The 16,844-nt window shown below is 58.6% G+C and overlaps 6 protein-coding genes across 6 annotated transcripts; 4 read left to right on the top strand and 2 right to left on the bottom strand.

Moving 5' to 3' along the window:
• Positions 1-117: 117 nt before the first annotated feature.
• GGTG_08302 (hypothetical protein) lies at positions 118-3,409 on the top strand. Its single transcript, XM_009226142.1, has 3 exons — positions 118-581; positions 681-1,934; positions 2,001-3,409. The coding sequence occupies exons 2-3, from the start codon at positions 1,199-1,201 to the stop codon at positions 3,035-3,037; spliced, it is 1,773 nt and encodes a 590-aa protein (XP_009224406.1). The 5' UTR covers positions 118-581; positions 681-1,198; the 3' UTR covers positions 3,038-3,409.
• Positions 3,410-3,568: 159 nt separating this feature from the next.
• GGTG_08301 (TATA-binding protein associated factor Taf2) lies at positions 3,569-9,521 on the top strand. Its single transcript, XM_009226141.1, has one exon. The coding sequence runs from the start codon at positions 4,213-4,215 to the stop codon at positions 8,989-8,991; it is 4,779 nt and encodes a 1,592-aa protein (XP_009224405.1). The 5' UTR covers positions 3,569-4,212; the 3' UTR covers positions 8,992-9,521.
• GGTG_08300 (hypothetical protein) lies at positions 9,256-10,686 on the bottom strand. Its single transcript, XM_009226140.1, has one exon. The coding sequence runs from the start codon at positions 10,598-10,600 to the stop codon at positions 9,626-9,628; it is 975 nt and encodes a 324-aa protein (XP_009224404.1). The 5' UTR covers positions 10,601-10,686; the 3' UTR covers positions 9,256-9,625.
• Positions 10,687-10,887: 201 nt separating this feature from the next.
• On the top strand, positions 10,888-12,115 carry GGTG_08299 (hypothetical protein; the record flags this gene model as incomplete). Its single annotated transcript, XM_009226139.1, has 3 exons — positions 10,888-10,962; positions 11,338-11,471; positions 11,812-12,115. The coding sequence occupies 3 exons, from the start codon at positions 10,888-10,890 to the stop codon at positions 12,113-12,115; spliced, it is 513 nt and encodes a 170-aa protein (XP_009224403.1).
• A 430-nt stretch (positions 12,116-12,545) lies between these two features.
• Positions 12,546-12,942, bottom strand: GGTG_08298 (hypothetical protein; the record flags this gene model as incomplete). Its single annotated transcript, XM_009226138.1, has 2 exons — positions 12,546-12,623; positions 12,802-12,942. 2 exons carry the CDS (start codon positions 12,940-12,942, stop codon positions 12,546-12,548), a joined length of 219 nt encoding a protein of 72 aa, XP_009224402.1.
• On the top strand, positions 12,600-15,925 carry GGTG_08297 (hypothetical protein; the record flags this gene model as incomplete). Its single annotated transcript, XM_009226137.1, has 1 exon — positions 12,600-15,925. The coding sequence occupies exon 1, from the start codon at positions 13,418-13,420 to the stop codon at positions 15,923-15,925; it is 2,508 nt and encodes an 835-aa protein (XP_009224401.1). The 5' UTR covers positions 12,600-13,417.
• Positions 15,926-16,844: the final 919 nt, after the last annotated feature.

The raw sequence follows: 16,844 nt of genomic DNA, 5'->3' as shown, positions 1-16,844 counted from the left end.
CGTTGCGGAGCCTCCACACTGCTCTGGGCGTCCTTCGGGTTCCCGCGGATCGAGGTGACGAAACCTGAATATATTGCTAAAAGCCTCTAGTTGAGAGCGGTTGCGCGTCAGTTGATGCCACCACCGGCCTGTGCAGAATGGCAGGTTTCTGTCGCATACTTGCTCAGACATGGACGCGAATCACAGCAAACTGACTAACCTCGGCTTGTTTTGTTTACAACAGCGAATGACTTGGACGCGGATTTTTGCGGCTGGACACTTGGGTACCTAGGTTATACAATATAAAAGGGACCTGTATGGTATCTCCTTGTATTGGTGGCTGCAGATGGACATGCCTTTATTTTCTTTCCTCGGCTGTCGCGTTTGGGGCACGTCCGCCACAGAAAGACGGCAGTCTTACAGGGAGCCCGTCCCGAAGATCAAGCCGAATTTTTAATGCTGTACGCTTTCCAAGTCTTTTCTTTTCCCCATTGTTCTATTATTACCACTGTCTTTATTCTTACTCTTATTTTTTATCCTTATTTTTGTTCCTGTTTTTATACCTATTTTTTTTCGGGTGGGCATGGGCGGACATAGGTTAGGTGGGTCAGAGTGTCGACGAAATTGACACGGTGGAAGCATGAGGATTGACGATTGCTCCAGTTCAAGTTTGAGGAAGCTAATGCGAATGCACGGCCTAGAAAGAGGGAGGGGAAAAGAACAAGAAGAGGGAATGATGGCCGCTGGAAAAAAGTCGGCATCAGGCAATCGACACCGAATTAATCGGACGGCCCGACTTGCAAACGACCAATAAACACACGAATTCTGTCATGATTGACGAGTTTTTTCGTTCTTGATTGCACTGCGGATGTGGTGACCGGTCGTGGAAGCCGGAAGTACTGGCATGGATCAATTGCTGAGGCGCAAACAAATTGTAAGGGGTGAGTCGTCTGCGGGCACCCAGAGAGCGTGCAGGGGCGGCGAGGTGAAGCAGACTCAAATCCAGCATGTGTTGCGAAGAGGGGAGGCAGAAAAAAAAACTCCACAGAACGTCAGGAGTGCTGTCAACCAGCGAGTTAGGCTGTCGGCGCCATTATCGCACGCCAATCTGACCAGGACCACCACGAAAACCAGACACAGCAGCCCGCCACCTCGCCGGCAACCAGAATCGAATTCGCTATCCATGGGATTCAATCGGCCGTGTCTGGATACACGATGAATGCATTTTTCATCGCTGCCAATGGCCTCTGTAACCCGCTCACGGAGAGCTGAAGGCCTCAATCCATTTCCACACCCGCACTCGCTGGGCGGCGCGACTCTCACGCGCGGTCGCAACAACACGTCGCCCACGCTCAATCAGAGGCTTCCTCCTGCCGTCTTCCCCAAGCGTCCGAGGGACAACCCGGAACGCGTCCTCGACACTTTTCCTTCGCCGAAACGTCCCCGATTGACAATCAACCTCTCCTCGTCGCCCCCGTCCCGGAGCCTGCCTCCAAACACCACCTGCCCCAGGCCGACGTCGCGCCCCCGAACAGGCCCCCGAGACAGCGCTCAGCCCGCCCCAATTCCCGACGCCTCCGCCGCGATTTTTGTGCCGCCGCAGCAAGCGCTCCCGACCCCGACCCCCCAAAAGCAACAACAACACCAGCAGCCACCTCCGCACCAGCCCCTAGAACCGCAATTGCAGCAGCAACAAGAGCAGCAGCAGCATCCACTCCCACAACCACCATCGAAAGCCGCGCCCCGCAGTAAACCGGCGGCTGGCTCAAAGGCACCGCCTAAGCCTCGAAACCCAGCCAAACGCGAACTTGGCAGCCTGCGGGTCGACAAGTCAACCCCAAAAGCTGCAGAGGGTCGCAAATTGCGATCACAAGAAGCCACCAGGTTTAAAAGCGATCTTGCCGCCTACTTCCCCGACTACGATGAGGTCATAGGAAACGACCCCAAGCCAGACCGTACGCACTTCTATATATTCCCCCCGTGATTGTCGCTTCGGCCACTGACATTTTCCTCGTCCCCAGACCTGTTGGATGTGACGACGCCAATACTTGTAATAGATCAAGCACCGACTCGGCCCAGCTCTGTTCGTCTACCGCACACCACCCGTGACCACGAACGCATCGGTCCCGACTCATATCCGATTCGAAGTTATGGCGACAACCTATTCACCGAGCTCTGGGAGTCTCAAGAGATTAGTTTCGCGTTCCTCCAGGCCCGCGACCGGAAGGCCGAAGATGTTCGAGACCCGCTCCCTGATTCCTACTTCGAGTTTGCCCACAAGAAAGCCGAGAGGGCCGAGAAGACAATACGGAACTCGGAGAGAGGTCGTGCCCAGCATGAGAAGGAGCAGATCATCAGGCTCTTGGATGGCCTGCAGGGCCCTGACTGGCTGAGGACCATGGGTGTCAGTGGTATCACCGAGGGCAAAAAGAAGGAGTTTGAAGGGCCGAGACGGTATTTCATCAGGGGCTGCGAGGCTATCCTGGAGAAGTTTAGGCAATGGGGCGTCGAAGAGAAGCGCCGAAAGCTCGAGAAGGATCGCGCCCTCGCCGCTGCGGCCCAACTCGAGATCGGTCACGGGCTCCACGAGGCACAAGCCGCAGACGGCGGTCAAGAGGAGAGAAATGAGTCCTCTGGGCTGATTGAGCTGGTAACCGATACGGACGGAGACCCGCCAGACAGCGATGTGGATGCGTCCATCGCGAAGCAGCTCAGTGAAGAAACCAAGGCGCGCTCCAAGGTGGTCGTCAAGAAGCCACCGGTAAAGCGAAGCCGTCGACAACAGGAGCTGGCACCGCCGCCGCCGCCGTCGCCGCCACCACCACCACTGGAAGCGACTCCCCCGAAGCCATTTACGTCATTCTTCGACAAGAAGTATCTGCGCGACGCTGCCCTGAACAAAACCCGGCGTAAGGGTCGGACGGTGCTCGCATGGGGACACACGGTGCCCGACATGGACGAGGCCGACTTTGAGATACCCCCGGAGTTCCTAGACGAGAAGACGATGCGCAGCAACGCGAGGCGCAAGCGCCGGGATAAGAGGGGCAACAGGCGCTGACGCGCGCACGCATGAGGCCAAGTGGCATTGTACTGCCTGGCAAGGCAATATAGAGCTTGCTGCAAGACCTCAGCGGGAACTGGGTGTGCACACACCACTGTAGTTGTAGAGAGCTCGAACACATAGTCACCATGCCCCACTGGAGAGGGCGGTTTTCATGTGTTATCAAGGAGCGGCTTGGGAAAGATGCCGCGATGACATTGTACAGTCATGGTGGCTCGGAGTTTGGTTCAGGGATATCTTCTGGGTCTGTTTTTTTATAGTGTACAAAATGATACCAGACTTTTGCAGGAATTCCTTACATACGTGTAATCGGTAGCTGTCGGTGCTTGAGGCTTGACGAAGGGCTTCTGGGTGGGGTGTCATTGGGGCATTTTGTGCGAGTGAATGGGTCCAGAGACTGAAGAAGGCGAGAGGGGTGCAGCCGCGTGCGCTAGCATGCAAGGGTGTGGCAGCGAGCGTTGGGATTACATAACACCAATCTCCGGGCTTAGGCCGGCCCTTGCACGTCACTCCACGCCAACGGGCCAGACGCGCTTCGTGGCCGACGCTCAGGGCCGCATTTCGGGACAGAGGCTGGCAGCCGACGATGTTTCGTGCGCCCGCAAAGAAACAAACATCGTCTTCGTATCCCGCCACACCACCGCCGCTGCTTGGCGGGCCGTCTCTAATCTGATTAGCGCTTCTCTAATCTATTCATTTTAATACATACCTATTGAACTGGGCAACAACCATCGTTCTTGCGTCACGGCTGCAGTGCGACGTGCATGAAAGTTTGCAGCCGCCCCGTTCGCGGGCGAGCCTGAGAGCTCTTCATAGCTGCCCTTGCTCCTACGACCTCCAACTTGCAAATCTCCCAAGCCGACGGCAAAGTTTTTCTCGCCTCCCGCTCAGCCACCAAGCATTCGACCTTCTACTCGTTCGCGAACCTACCTCCAGAGGCCCGCCTGTCGAGACGACCCTCTTCCGCCCAAGGCACCCGCTGCGAACTTGGCCGGCGATACCAACCTTTGCATCGACTGCAGCCTGCATCACCTTGCGTCCCGATCGATTCTTCCGCGACTGCCCTCGACCTGAAGCGATGCCATTGTGAAGCGCAGGCGACCTAAGGCGCCTGACAGTCATCCAACGCGCTTCGTCCGCCATCCTCGGTGATCGCTCATCTCGCGCCCAAAATGCCAGCCATGACCGGATCAGAGCCCTTGCTCGGGGAACAGAGCCAGGCCGCCGACACATGGCAGCAGTTCGATGTTGTGAACCAGCAAGTCGAGCTAGACATCAACTTTCGCGACAAGGTCGTCAGCGGCGTGGTCAAGATGACGATATTCGCGATGCAGAACGAGATAGAATCCGTACGTATCGATGCGCGCCAGATGGAAATTGACACCAACAACGTTCTTGTGAATGGCAACAAAGTCAAGGCCGTATACCATGACCCGTACGAACGGGTCGACATCCCCGCCAACTTTGACTGGGATGCCTCTCAGTTCCCCTACCAGATGGCCCGCATAGAACCTCTGCTTCCGCGCCAGGACCGCGATGCTCCAGTTTCTGGCCGAGGCATGCTGGGCTGCGCTCCCACAACCGGCTCTCTCGTTGTCAGCCTCCGTCCCGAGCAAGAACGGCATCAACAAGGGGGGCCCAAGAAGGTCAAGATTCTTGTCAACAGGTCGAGCGAGAAGCAGGTGTCTGCCGAGTACAACATAGTGATCCCCTTCCGGACGAGAGGAACGCGTGATGGCTTCCACTTTGTTGGCGTCGACGAAACCGACACGAGGTACCCCCACTTCTACACCATCCACTCGCTGGTACCAGGCCAAGCCTCGTGCATATTCCCCTGCATCGACGACCCGGGGTCGAGGTCTTTCTGGACCGTGCGGGTCAAGACTCCTCGCACACTAGGCGACGCTCTGAGGCAACCGCTCTTGACACAACGATCGTCGAGCAAGAAGGCCACCAACGACGCGGCTCGCTCGACCCTGTCGCTGACAGAAGAGGACAAACTTCTCGACATGACTGTCATCTGTGTTGGGAACCTGGTCGGGGAGGCGACAGACAAGAGCGACGATTCGAAAAAGATTATGACTTTCGACAACTCGGGCCTGGATGTCGCCGCTGGGCATGTGGGATTTGCTGTGGGACCTTTCCAGCACGTTGACCTGTGGTCTGACTTTCGGCCAGAGGACGACGACGAGAAGCTCGGTGATTCTGCCATCAAGATCCACGGCTACTGCCTCCCCGGCCGCGAGGAAGAGGTCAGGTTTACGTGCGAGGCTATGGCTGGAGCTGCCGATTTCTACGCCGTTAAGTTCGGCAAGTACCCTTTCCAGCTTAGCTACAAGATGTGCTTCGTGGACGACATGGTGGCGGACACAGTCCCTCTCTATTCTCTATCCCTGTGCAGCAACCGGCTGCTCTACCCACCTGATGTTATCGACACCGAGGTCGAGGTGACCAGGAAACTGGCTCACGCGCTCGCCTGCCAATACTTTGGCGTTCACATCATCCCAAATACTCCGCTTGACACGTGGATAACCATCGGAGCCTCGCACTTTATGGCCGACATGTTCATGCAAATGCTGTGCGGGAACAACGACTATCGGTTCCGCATGAAGACCCGGGCGGATCGACTGGTGGAGGAAGACGTTGGCAGGCTGCCGCTCGATCAGCTGGGCAACTATCTATCTCTCGGGAGCTACCAGATGGACTTCATGGTCCTCAAGGCACCTCTGGTCCTGTTCATCCTTGACAGGCGGCTGACGAAACGCGCCACACACAACGGGCTGCGGCGAGTTATATATAAGATCATAACTAAGAGCAGGTCTTATGCGGAGGAATCCCGGATCGTTAACTCCGACTCGTTTCGCAAGGCGTGCGAAAAGGTTGCTCACAACAGCTCCTCCCTCGAGCCCTTCTGGCAGCAGTGGGTTCATTCTTCGGGGTGCGCGCGGTTCGAAATGTCACAACGGTACAACAAGAAGCACTCCCGCGTGGACCTGACTGTTAGGCAGCCCGAGGACAAGGGAAGCATCTCTCCGTTGCCGCTGCAGAAGGAGACTTTCTGGGGAGCGCTGCAGGACAGGCTCCATGTGCCAGCCAGCAAAAAAGAAAACGTCAGCGTGTGGTTCACGGGGCCCATCACCATTGGCATTCACGAGGCCAACGGCACCCCGTACGAGCACGTCGCCGAGATACGCAGGACTGGGCCGAAGCAGTTCAAGACCATTGAGATGCCGTACAACACAAAGTACAAGCGCCTAAAACGTGTCAAGAGGCAGAAGGAGCGGGCAGCTGCTACTGCAGCACATGCTGAAGGGGGTGGGGACAACGCTGAAGAGGCCGTGCTCTACTCCCTGGGCGATGTGCTTCAGACGCCCGAAGACGTTGAGTTGTGGCAGTTCGCCGACTGGACTCCGGAACAAGAGAAATCTATGGAACACGATTCGTTCGAGTGGCTCCGCCTCGATGCTGACTTTGAGTGGATCTGCTCAATGAAGACCAACATGCAGCCGTGGATGTACGTCTCCCAGCTGCAACAGGATAGGGACGTGGTCGCTCAACAAGATTCCATTCTATACATGTCACAGAAGGCAGGAGGAGAGATCCTGGCGTCGGTTCTCGGTAGGACGCTCATGGACACCCGGTACTTCCACGGCATCCGCACCCAGGCCGTCAAGGCCCTCCAGAGGCAGACGTGGACCAAGGAAGTGGAGACGTACAACGCGGACACGCGAGTTACTCAAAAGTCCAAAAAGACGGACCTTGGAGGGCTGCGCATCCTCATGATGGCCTTCAAGTCCTTCTTCTGCTACCCCGACACTCAGACGCCTCGGCCAAACGACTTCTCCAACAAGATGCAGTACTTTGTGCAGCAGGCCATTCCCGGAGCCATCGCCCGTGTCCGGGACAAGGGCCGCTGCCCACCAGAGGCCCAGAGGTTCCTTCTAGAGCAGCTGCGGTTCAACAACAACGCCGAGAATGAGTATTCAGACCACTTTTACGTCTCGAGCCTCCTCGATGCCCTCGCTACCAGCCTCGTGCCCGACACCGAGAGCCCTCCTCTTCCTCTTCGAGCCAACGATCCCCAGATCCAGGAAGACAAGGCATTCCTGGAAGAGGCCTTGATGGAGATTGAGCGCTACCTTAGGATGGATGAGTGGACAAACTCGTACCAAAACATCTGGACCACGACGGCCCTGGGATGCAAGCAGAAGCTCATGAAGGCTGGTGTAATTCCCATCTCGGCCATCGACTTTGTTCAGTATCTCCAGGATGGGACCCTGGACCTGATCCAGATCAAGGCGTTCGAGGCCCTGGTGGACCTAGGATTCCTTCTCCACAAGGGCGTGGTCCGCCTCCTGCTTGCCTTCATGACGACTCACCACTCCCCGTTTGTGCGCGACCGCCTCTTCCAGGTGTTCTCGTGGGGCGTGGCCGCGCTGGCTTTTGGCGAGTATGAAGACATCAAGAAGCTGGGCGTTAGCCCCGCGGGCGATGACGATCAGGACGACGATGTCCTTATGATGGAGAACGCCGACGCGATCATCGAGAAGAAGAAGGGCGAGGAGGCCCGGAGATCCAACATCGACAGGGCGCTGGCCGAGTTGAAGAAAGAATTCGCCAAGGCCGAGAGCCAGGATCTCCTGGTCGAGCTGTGGAATGCGATCTGCTCGCCCGTCATCGGACTGATCGAACAGTACAACTTGCTCGACATGTGCAGGACGCTCTTTGACGCGGACTATTCTTGCCGCGTCACTGTGCGACATCCGACACAGTGGTCGGTGGGACGTGCAGACGGAGTCAAGCCCGGATCGCGCCTCGAATTCAAAGCCATCTACCGTGAAATAAAAAAACGACCCGAGTTGGCGCCAGCACCACCCGCAACAGCTTCCGCAGCCCCTGTGGGAGCTCTCCCCGGCCTGGCGGCGGTGGCGTTACCGTCGAAGGCGGCGGCGTCGCCCACGGTCATCAGGGCGCCGGAGCCGAGTGTGGCCACCCCTATGGAAGGCATCGTCCATACGCCTGCGCAACCGAAACCCGCCCTCGTGCAGAAGAAGTCCGGTGTCAAGATCAAGTTGCCCCGACCTCGAGAGGTGCCCCAGCTGTCCACCTTGGCATCTCCATCGATCAAGACCGAGGCTTCGTCTGCCCAGGTTCCGCCCGCCTTGGCACACAAGAAGGAGAAGGAGTCGAGCGCTTTGATCCCTAAGAAGAAGGACCCGGCCATTTCAACCCTTAAGAAGGAGAAGGAGTTGGCCGCTTCTGTCCACAAGAGGGAGAAGGAGCCGCCCGCTTCTGTGCGCAAGGAAAAGGAGTTGCCTGCTTTAGCGTTCAAGAAGGAGAAGGAGACGAGCTCCCGCGCAGGGACACCCCTTCCATCGCACGCCGATGGATCCCGCACTCCCCTCTCCTCTGGCAGCAGCGCTAGCACCAACGGAGCGCTCAAGAAGACGAAGCCGAGCATCAAGCGGAAGCATGACGATGCTGACAGCGAGTCACCGCGGCCGACGAAAACTCCGAGGCGCATCCTGACATTCCCCCGCATCCCCAATTACATGGCCAGGTTGCGGCCGGATACGCAAAAGGAGATTCAAAAGCGGCTGACGCTGGAAGCCGTACGGAAGATGAAGGCTTCAAGCTCGGCTTCATTCAGCCGTCCTTCTTCGCCGGTCGAGAAGTCGGCCAGAGCGACGCCCCCGCAACGGAAGCCGCTGCCATCGGGCGGCGGCTCTGCCTCGAGCCAGTCCTCCTCGGCGGCGCGACAGCACGGCTCCAACGGGTCTCAGAAGGTGCGGAAGCCGCTACCGTCAGGGGCGCCCGCCGGTACACCGCCATCAGTGCTGCCACCACTGGCGCCTCAACACACGGCGCCCAGTCCTGCATCGCCGTCTGTTGCCACCCCTACGGTGGCAAAGCCGAGGATCAAGCTAAAAGTGAGCAGACCGAAACCTTGAAATGGCTAGATCAAGCGTGTCGGGTATGACTAGGGAGCTCCTGTAAGGCGCCGGGGTGCTTGTTTGTATAACGGGGTATCGGTCCAAACGGACTTGGTTTTCAAAGCCTCATCTTCTTTTTTCTTCTTTCTTCGGTTTATGCACCACTCGGGACCGTTCTTGTTCCTTGACATCGAGTTGATGAGTAAAAGGTGGGAGGCAGGAGTGGTTGGCTTTGCTCTAATGCGTAGGCGGGATAGGCATGCATGGGAATGGCGTGAGCGGTTTCTTTCGAGGCACCAGAAAGGAGAACGACATGCCCAAATTTGACGGTGCCCTGAGTTCTCAACATCATTATTTTACCATTACCCTCCTGCTTGTACATACCAATCACAACTACCATGTACTACCTGTATGTCCGTAATATGAGAACAACGCCGATGCCATTTACCATCCAAGCCATCATTGAAGGAGTCGTGGCCACTATGTGCCGGGTAGGTAGTTATCCAGTCATTACGTCAAAGCTATCACGGTGTCTCCCATCGACACACATGTCGACATGCAAAGTAAACCAAGACGGAGAGAGGTCAGGGACCCTTCCCCATAAACCACCAAACGACGCATCTTCCCCCGCATCCGCCCAACCAAGGAAGGCTCAGCGCCTCCGAGACGCCGCGACGCCTATCCTCTCCTCTCGGCTCCGCGTGACCCGGCTAGGGGCGGCCGGCGGCGCCTCTCCAGGGGCGGCGCTCCCGCCGCGCCTGCTGGGCCCTTCGTCGGCCTCGGGCGCCGCCGCCGCCTGGCCCCTTGCTGGCTGGTACGACGGCGTCGGCGTGGTGGCACCAATACCACCGCCACCGCCACCGCCGCCACCACCGTCCATGGCGGCGGCGGCGGCGGCGGCGGCGGCGCGTTGCTGCTGGCGCTGCTGCTGGCGCAGCATGCGCTCGCGCTCGAGCTGGGCCCTCTGGTAACGGGCCATCTGCTGGCGGGCCGAGTGGCGGGTTTCCTCCTCGTGCGGTTGGGGATGGGGCTGGGGTTGGTGGGGGTCGTCGACGACGTCATCCATGTCCTCGTCGGACGAGAACTGCTCCCGGCTCTGCTGGCGCCGGTGTTGTTGTTGTTGCTGCTGCTGCTGCTGCTGCTGCTGTTGGCGGAGTTGGTGCTGGTGGTGCTGGTGGTGATGACGGCGCAGGGCGGCGGCGGCGGCGAGGGAGCCGTCGTTGCCGTCCTCGTCTTCATCTTCTTCGTCGTCGTCGTCGTCGTCATCATCGTCATACCCGCCGCCGCCGTACCCTGGCGGGTCGCGCGAGCTGGGCGATAGCTGCTGGCGCTGGCGCGGGGCCATCAGGCGGGCGGCGGCCGGGGGTGGGGTGTTTTGGTACTGGTGTTGGTGTTGGTGGTGTTGAGGGTGGGAGGAGTGGTGTTCCTGCTGCTGTTGCTGCTGTTGCTGCTGCTGCTGCTGTTGGGGCGTCGCCTTGAGGACGGTGCGGGCGCCGCCGCCCAGGACCTGGCGCGGGGCGGCCGACGAGGCGGCGGCGGCGGCCATACGGGCGCGTTCCTGCCGGTCCTCGTAGGCGGCGACGTCCTCGGCCGTGATGGATATGACGGTTGGTGCGCGGCGCAGCATGGTTGCTTGGTTGCTTCTTTTTTTTCTTTTTTTCTTTTTTTTCTTTTTAGGGGGGGGTTTGTTTGCACCGTGATTTTCCCAGCCGCACTCGCACTCACACGCAACACGCACTTTTCGATAGGTACCAACTGAGCGGCTTCTGGCGGGCCTGCCCGCCTTCTACACTGCCTGGCTTTGCAATCAATCAATGAAGCTTTGCCCTGTCTCGCTCGGCGTCTGCCTTGTTTGTCACGTGAGGGCTTTGGATTTAGGGTCCAAAAGACGAGTAAAGTCAACCTAGACTCGTGATGGCGTGGCGGCTGTGGAATCGGCAAGACGCGTCTTACTCTGTCGGCGACTGCGGCGTCAATCCACCAAGACATGTAGGCGGCGCCCTTACTAAGTTGGGGGGGATTTCTGTGTGACAACCATGACAACGAGAGGTTGTGGATCCAGGCTCTGCTGTGGAGGCCAGAAAGAGACAGCCCAGCTCCTCACATTGGTTGCCACCCTCGTGCAACTTTTTAACACAACCAACTCGCCGAAGGGTGTCGGGCCAGACAAGCAAAACACACACACATACATACCATAGTATCACGACAGGATGCCCTTTCGCTTATTTATGCCAGCGCCCGAGGCGGCATCTACACATTGACTGGCTGGACGCGACAGGGGGGAGGCAATGTTGGTGGAAATTAAACAATTCGAGCTCGCGTTCCCCCGTTGATACTGATGCGGGCGGCCGGTCTAAACACGAGGCAGAGTCGCTGCGCCTGCCCGATGGGGATTCAGGGTTTGGTGGCACAGAGGAGGAGGACACGGAAATCGAGATGCTGACACGACGACAGCAGACAACAGCAGATGTGATCATGTTGATCATGTCGGGGATGGAGTCAAGTGCAATCTAGTGCAGTCTAGCGCAGTCTGGTGCTGCAAACAAACAGCCCTGACTGACGGGGCTTTGTCTGGACGGCTGCTTCCATCTCAGTCACCAATTGGCAGTGTGCCAGTCTGGTCGCTGTTGCTGATTGAAAACGGCAGGAAGACTGACTGGGCAGGCAGGTGTCTTGGACTGGACTCGTGGTGGAGATGAGTTGAGGCGGACGGCACAGCTCCCCGCCTTGTGCTGCCAATAGCAATCACATATAGCAATCACAGCTAGCACCAGACACAGGCACAGGCACAGCCAGGGCCGAGGCCGAGGATTGCACGATTGCGCCGTGTTGGTGCAGACACCAACGAAGGCGGAGGCGACACAGGCAGCCAGCCGATGTGCAGTTCAAGCCCTGGATCTGGCAGACTGCAGGTGCGACGCCACGCTGCTCGACCACGCTGCTCGACCTCGCACAGCTGGAGCTGGAAGCAATCAATACTCGCGCTCTTGTAGAGGATATTCCAGTCGACATTTACAACCGACCGACCGCCTATTTTGGAACCAAGTCCGCCTTGGAACCACGCATCTGGGACCACACACGCGCCGCCCTGCAACTGTTGCTGGCGGCTATCGTCGTCTACTGTGCTCACCAGGAGCGCTAGCAACGGCGAGGGACCATCGCGATGCAACGCTGCTCTGCCAAAAACAAAACCTGCGCCGCGGGTAAACAACCCTGGCCGACTCCAAGAATGAAGGAAGAAAAAGAAAAAAAAAAACCAGCTCGCAATAGCAGAAAGCGAGGCCACCAAGGCCAACCAGAGGCCTCGGTTGGCATGCATGCAACCCTCCCTCGCGCCAATCGGCTGACAGCAGCACCGCAAAATAGCGTCGCTGGCACGCGGGCTCTTTATACAATCCACCTTCCTGACTGTCGCTGCGCGGGACCCACAGACGTGCGATAAAAATATCCAGCCCTCCCCTCCTCTTGATCCGGATCCTGCCTCGATCCCAAGCCTTCCACCTTGATCCACTACCGGCCCGCCCCCTGTTGCTCCCGATACGGAAAGCCCCCTCGTTCGTCATGGCCCCTCCTTAGTCTGACAGCCTGCCACCTCCGCGGCCGTTGATGCCACGGCAATAGCGCATGGAGACGAGAGGGAGGGTGTCGGCCTGGTGTCGGCCCTCATGGCCCAGTTAGGCAACTTAACTCAAGCTAGACTAGATCTTGGGCGGTCCCGACCATCCCGCATCCATCTAGGCCCAAGCCCACACGCTCCTCGGCACTCTGCCGCGTCCAGACTCGTCATCCTCCTGGTCGCCCCCGATACGCTCCCCACCCTTCGCTCACCATGCAGCTAAACCTCGCCGATGCTACCTCACGCGCAAAGATGGGTGGGTATCTTACGCACAGAATACCATGTACGCGACCTGCTGCATGCCTGCTGGGCTGAGGTACGGAGTTAGGCAGACGAGCTCCTCCAGCCTCCATGCTAGACGTCAAGTTACCTGGCTCCCCCGGCCGCCCTCCACAACATGGGCTCGCTCGAGAGGGTGGGTGCGGCCGGATGACCTTGTTGCAATATATCTGTGCCACCACCGGTCAATCCCATCGACCCTCCCACACGAGTGTTCGAACGTGTAATCGCTCCCCCCAGTAAAAGAGGCCCAGCCCGCCTCGCTCAGCTCTTTTGCTGTGTCGCGCATCTGGTCTCACCCGACTGAGCCACCAAGCCAACCCCCCTATTGCCCCTGTCGGTCTTCATTTTCCTCCGCCCCCGTCTGTACTACGCGCGCTCCCGCTATGTAACAGGCGATCGGTCTTGCCATCCGTCGCCTGTTTCGTTTATCATTGCTTCTTTCCCGGCCGCCTCATCCTCCTTGTCTCGCGTTTGGCCCCCCTCTTCCCCCATCGGCCGCCGCAAAAGTGTCTCTCTTTGGATCCGCCCAAAGCGCCATCTCCGACCATGAACTCCCGACCCGGCTTCAGCATCCGTAGGCTCATCTCCCAGCGCCGGCCCCGCGGCGCTGAGGACGGATGTGGCGACTCGGCCCACGAGGCCTTTGTCCGGCCCTCAAAGGACGACCTAGCCAGGCCCAGCAGTCAGCACGGCCAACCAGCCCGGACGTGGAAGAGGTCAAAGAACCCACCTCAGCCCATCGTCGTGGTCTCGGGGTCCAGGGCGGTCCACACGATCACGGGCCCTTTGCCTCCGCTGCCCGATACTCCACGTTCGGCCGCCAGTTCTTTGTGCAGCTGTGACTATCGGGCTTCGCCTTGGACGCCTGCCAGCTCGACGCCACCGCCTCTTTGTTACAGCCGCTCAAAGACGCCTGACACTTTGTCTCCCCTGCTGTCTCCACGCACCGCGAAGCTGGACGAAATGGGTCTGCTCCTACAAGACACCACCGACTCTTCGATCCCTTTGGTTCTGGCTCAGACCTTGTCACCGGTTTTAGACAAGACCAAGTGTAAAGACAGCCAACAAAACTACACCGCAGGCCACCAACAAGCCGTCGAAGACATGTCGGAAAACGTAAGGCAACTGATCCGGGAGACGGACGAGGCCTTCAAGGCCGTAGGAGCCGTCCTCTCGGAAGCAAGATTGGTTTCGCAGCAGTCTTCTTCCCCCGCGACCTCGCCGCACCTGGCTCGCGACTCCAAGTTTGCCATGGCCTTGGCGCAATCTCCGCGATGGCCGGGCTACCGCGCCGGGCCGAGGAGTCCACTAAAGCTCGCATCGCCTCTGACGTCTCCAACGAGAAGGTCATCGGTCTCCAAGGCCAAGCGGAGAAAGTCGAAGAAGGGGAGGCGGGGTCAGCAGCAGCAGGAACAGCAGGAGAACAAGCGGCAGCATGCCGCGACCCCAAAGACGGGCGCACGGTGGACTTTGAGCGAGAATATGTCGGAGCTCCTCAACGGCCGCCTCTTCCACCGCCTCGAGGCGGACGAGATCCAGACGCCGGATCAGGTGCAGGAGTGGAGGCTGAAGAACAGGCCGTCGCGGCCAGAGGTCCGGACGCATACTGAGTCCATCCGGACGCATACTGAGTCCATCCGAACGCCTACTGAGTCCATCCGGACGCCTACCGAGCCCATCCGGACCGTGGAGATGGATGGGAGTGAGACGCCCATCGAGCCCTTCCACCTGGACGACCTCCCGTCTAGGATCGGCGCCGCCGGTGTGCGCATGTCCATGACCCCCTCGCCTACAGTCGAGGTGGCCATTTCAAACACATTCGACTTTGGGCTTGATGTAGCCCGCAAAGACTCAACAGCAAGTGAGCAGCAGCAGTCGCTGCCAAGGTTGCAAGAGCCGACAAAGGCCGAGGAGATGCTGTTCCGGGACATCTCCTTTCCTACACCGCCGCAGAAGAACGCCCTGCGTCAGCAGCCACGTCGACAGCTGCCGCCCCTGCCCACGATCCCCGAGGTCATGGTCGCGGGCCCAGACGGGACCCTGAAGAGGGACCAGCAACCGCAGCAACTCGGAATCCAGTCACAGGCAGCCACGGTACAGCAGATGCAGGAAATGCGGCAAGCCAAGGTCACAGACGAGTTTGTCATGCTCAACTGCAGTCCCTACACGATGACGATGCCCACCTTCCGCCACGGGCCCATCCGCTTCGCAAGGAGCGAACTCAACGTTCTCGACCCCAAGCAGCTGGCCGACGAGACACTCGACTGGACCGCCTTCCAGATGGCCATCCTCGGCGGCGCGGGCGACTTTTTCTCGGACAGCATCGACTTCACCCGCATGGCGGACGCCGATGAAGTCGACGAGATTGCGGGCTGGTTTGATGGTCTCGGCGTCGGTAGCGTTGGCCACCTGGTCAGCTCCGAGGAGGAAGAGAAGGACTACAGTCACGACGCAGAGATCAAGGTCCACCATGCAAGGCACACGAACATTGGTGAGCAAGCGCAATCTGAGGGCGAGGAGGATGGAGGAGAAGACGATGACGACGACGCCACAGAGCGGGCCGGCTCGGTCGGGGAGCGGAGGAGCGTGCCGCCGGCGCTGGACACGGAGCTGGCGTCCAAGTGCCCTCCGAGCCCCACGGGCACGGCCGAGTACTCGCCCATCTCGTCGACTGGCAGCTCTAGCGCGTCCACGCAGCCCGAGATGGTGCAGATTCACCGCGGCCCGCCGCCGATCCCGCTGGTGCTGGAGCGGCCGCCGGGGCTCTGGAACCCAAAGTTTGAGCTTACGGGCCAGGGCGTCGGGCGCTGGGTGCTCGAGTCGTCACAGTTGGTGCACGGGCCTGCCGATGCCGACGGGCTGCTGCGCCCGGGCAAGGGGCGGGTGGGGAGCCGCGAGAGCCTGCCGCAGAGTCCCATGCTGGACCTCGTCGTCGGCCGCAGCGTCACGGGCGAGGACTACATTGTGCCCATGGGCTTCAACCTCGGGCACGATCTGGGAGACTTTCTCAAATGGGAGTCGGAGAACGCGTATGCTGCTGGCTTCTACGGCTGAGCGTATGCGGTAGCATTACTATATTTTATTTTATTTTCGTCACGTTTCCTTCCTGTTTCTTGATACCTATCCCATTTTACTCCAGCGCTCTCCTTTATTCCATAGCCTCTTTTTTTTATTTTATCTTTCCTTTATCTAGATACCTACTCTAGGGCGTTCAAACATATCATGGTTTACTAGCATCATCGAGACGCCATCTACAACGGCGCTTGTACAGGATAGCGTGGGACTTGGGTGGGAAATGCATAGCTCTCTGGTTAGATGGATTTAGAAAGGACCCGGGAATAAAACTGGCACGCTCATTTTTTCGATCGGTAACGTCTTTAACTCCGATGAGATCCCTCATAACAATTCGTGTTTGACAGAATCCCCTCCAACTTGAACCGCGACAACTGCCGGAGTAAGCAGGGGGGAAAAAATGGCTGGATGCATGCGTGCTTATGTGCCTTCTCACGCGCGGGTCCTAGCATCGAAATGGAATCCCCCATGAAGCAGGTTTTGCTAGAATAGCCGAACTGATGGATCCCGCCTTCACTCCCCTTCCAAAATCCCTCAATCCGCATTCACCCCCTTCAGCCGCCCTCGGGAGCCGTTGCCGGGCGATATTGGGGATTTTTTTCAAGGGGGTGGGAGGCTGTGACCCAGTCGCGCGGATCTTGGTATATGAAGACACACACACACACACACACACAATTGCGGCTCAGCAGAGTAGGTTTACCCGGCAGGATCCTTTGCTTTGCACGAGGGAAGTCGACCGGGCAGCTTGGGTAGTTGGGCTGTGAGGAAGACTCCTTCTCTGTGCATGGTGCTTTGCGCAAGTTCAAGGATAAGGGGGTACCGGACAGAAAAAGAAGCAACGTCAAGGATCGCCATATCACCCATCACTGTATAGGTAGGTTAGGTAGGCGGGCACCAACTG

This window comes from Gaeumannomyces tritici (genome assembly GCF_000145635.1).
Source record: "Gaeumannomyces tritici R3-111a-1 unplaced genomic scaffold supercont2.4, whole genome shotgun sequence".
Taxonomy (NCBI): Eukaryota; Fungi; Ascomycota; class Sordariomycetes; order Magnaporthales; family Magnaporthaceae; genus Gaeumannomyces; species Gaeumannomyces tritici.
This window is presented reverse-complemented; position numbering and strand designations above follow the sequence as displayed.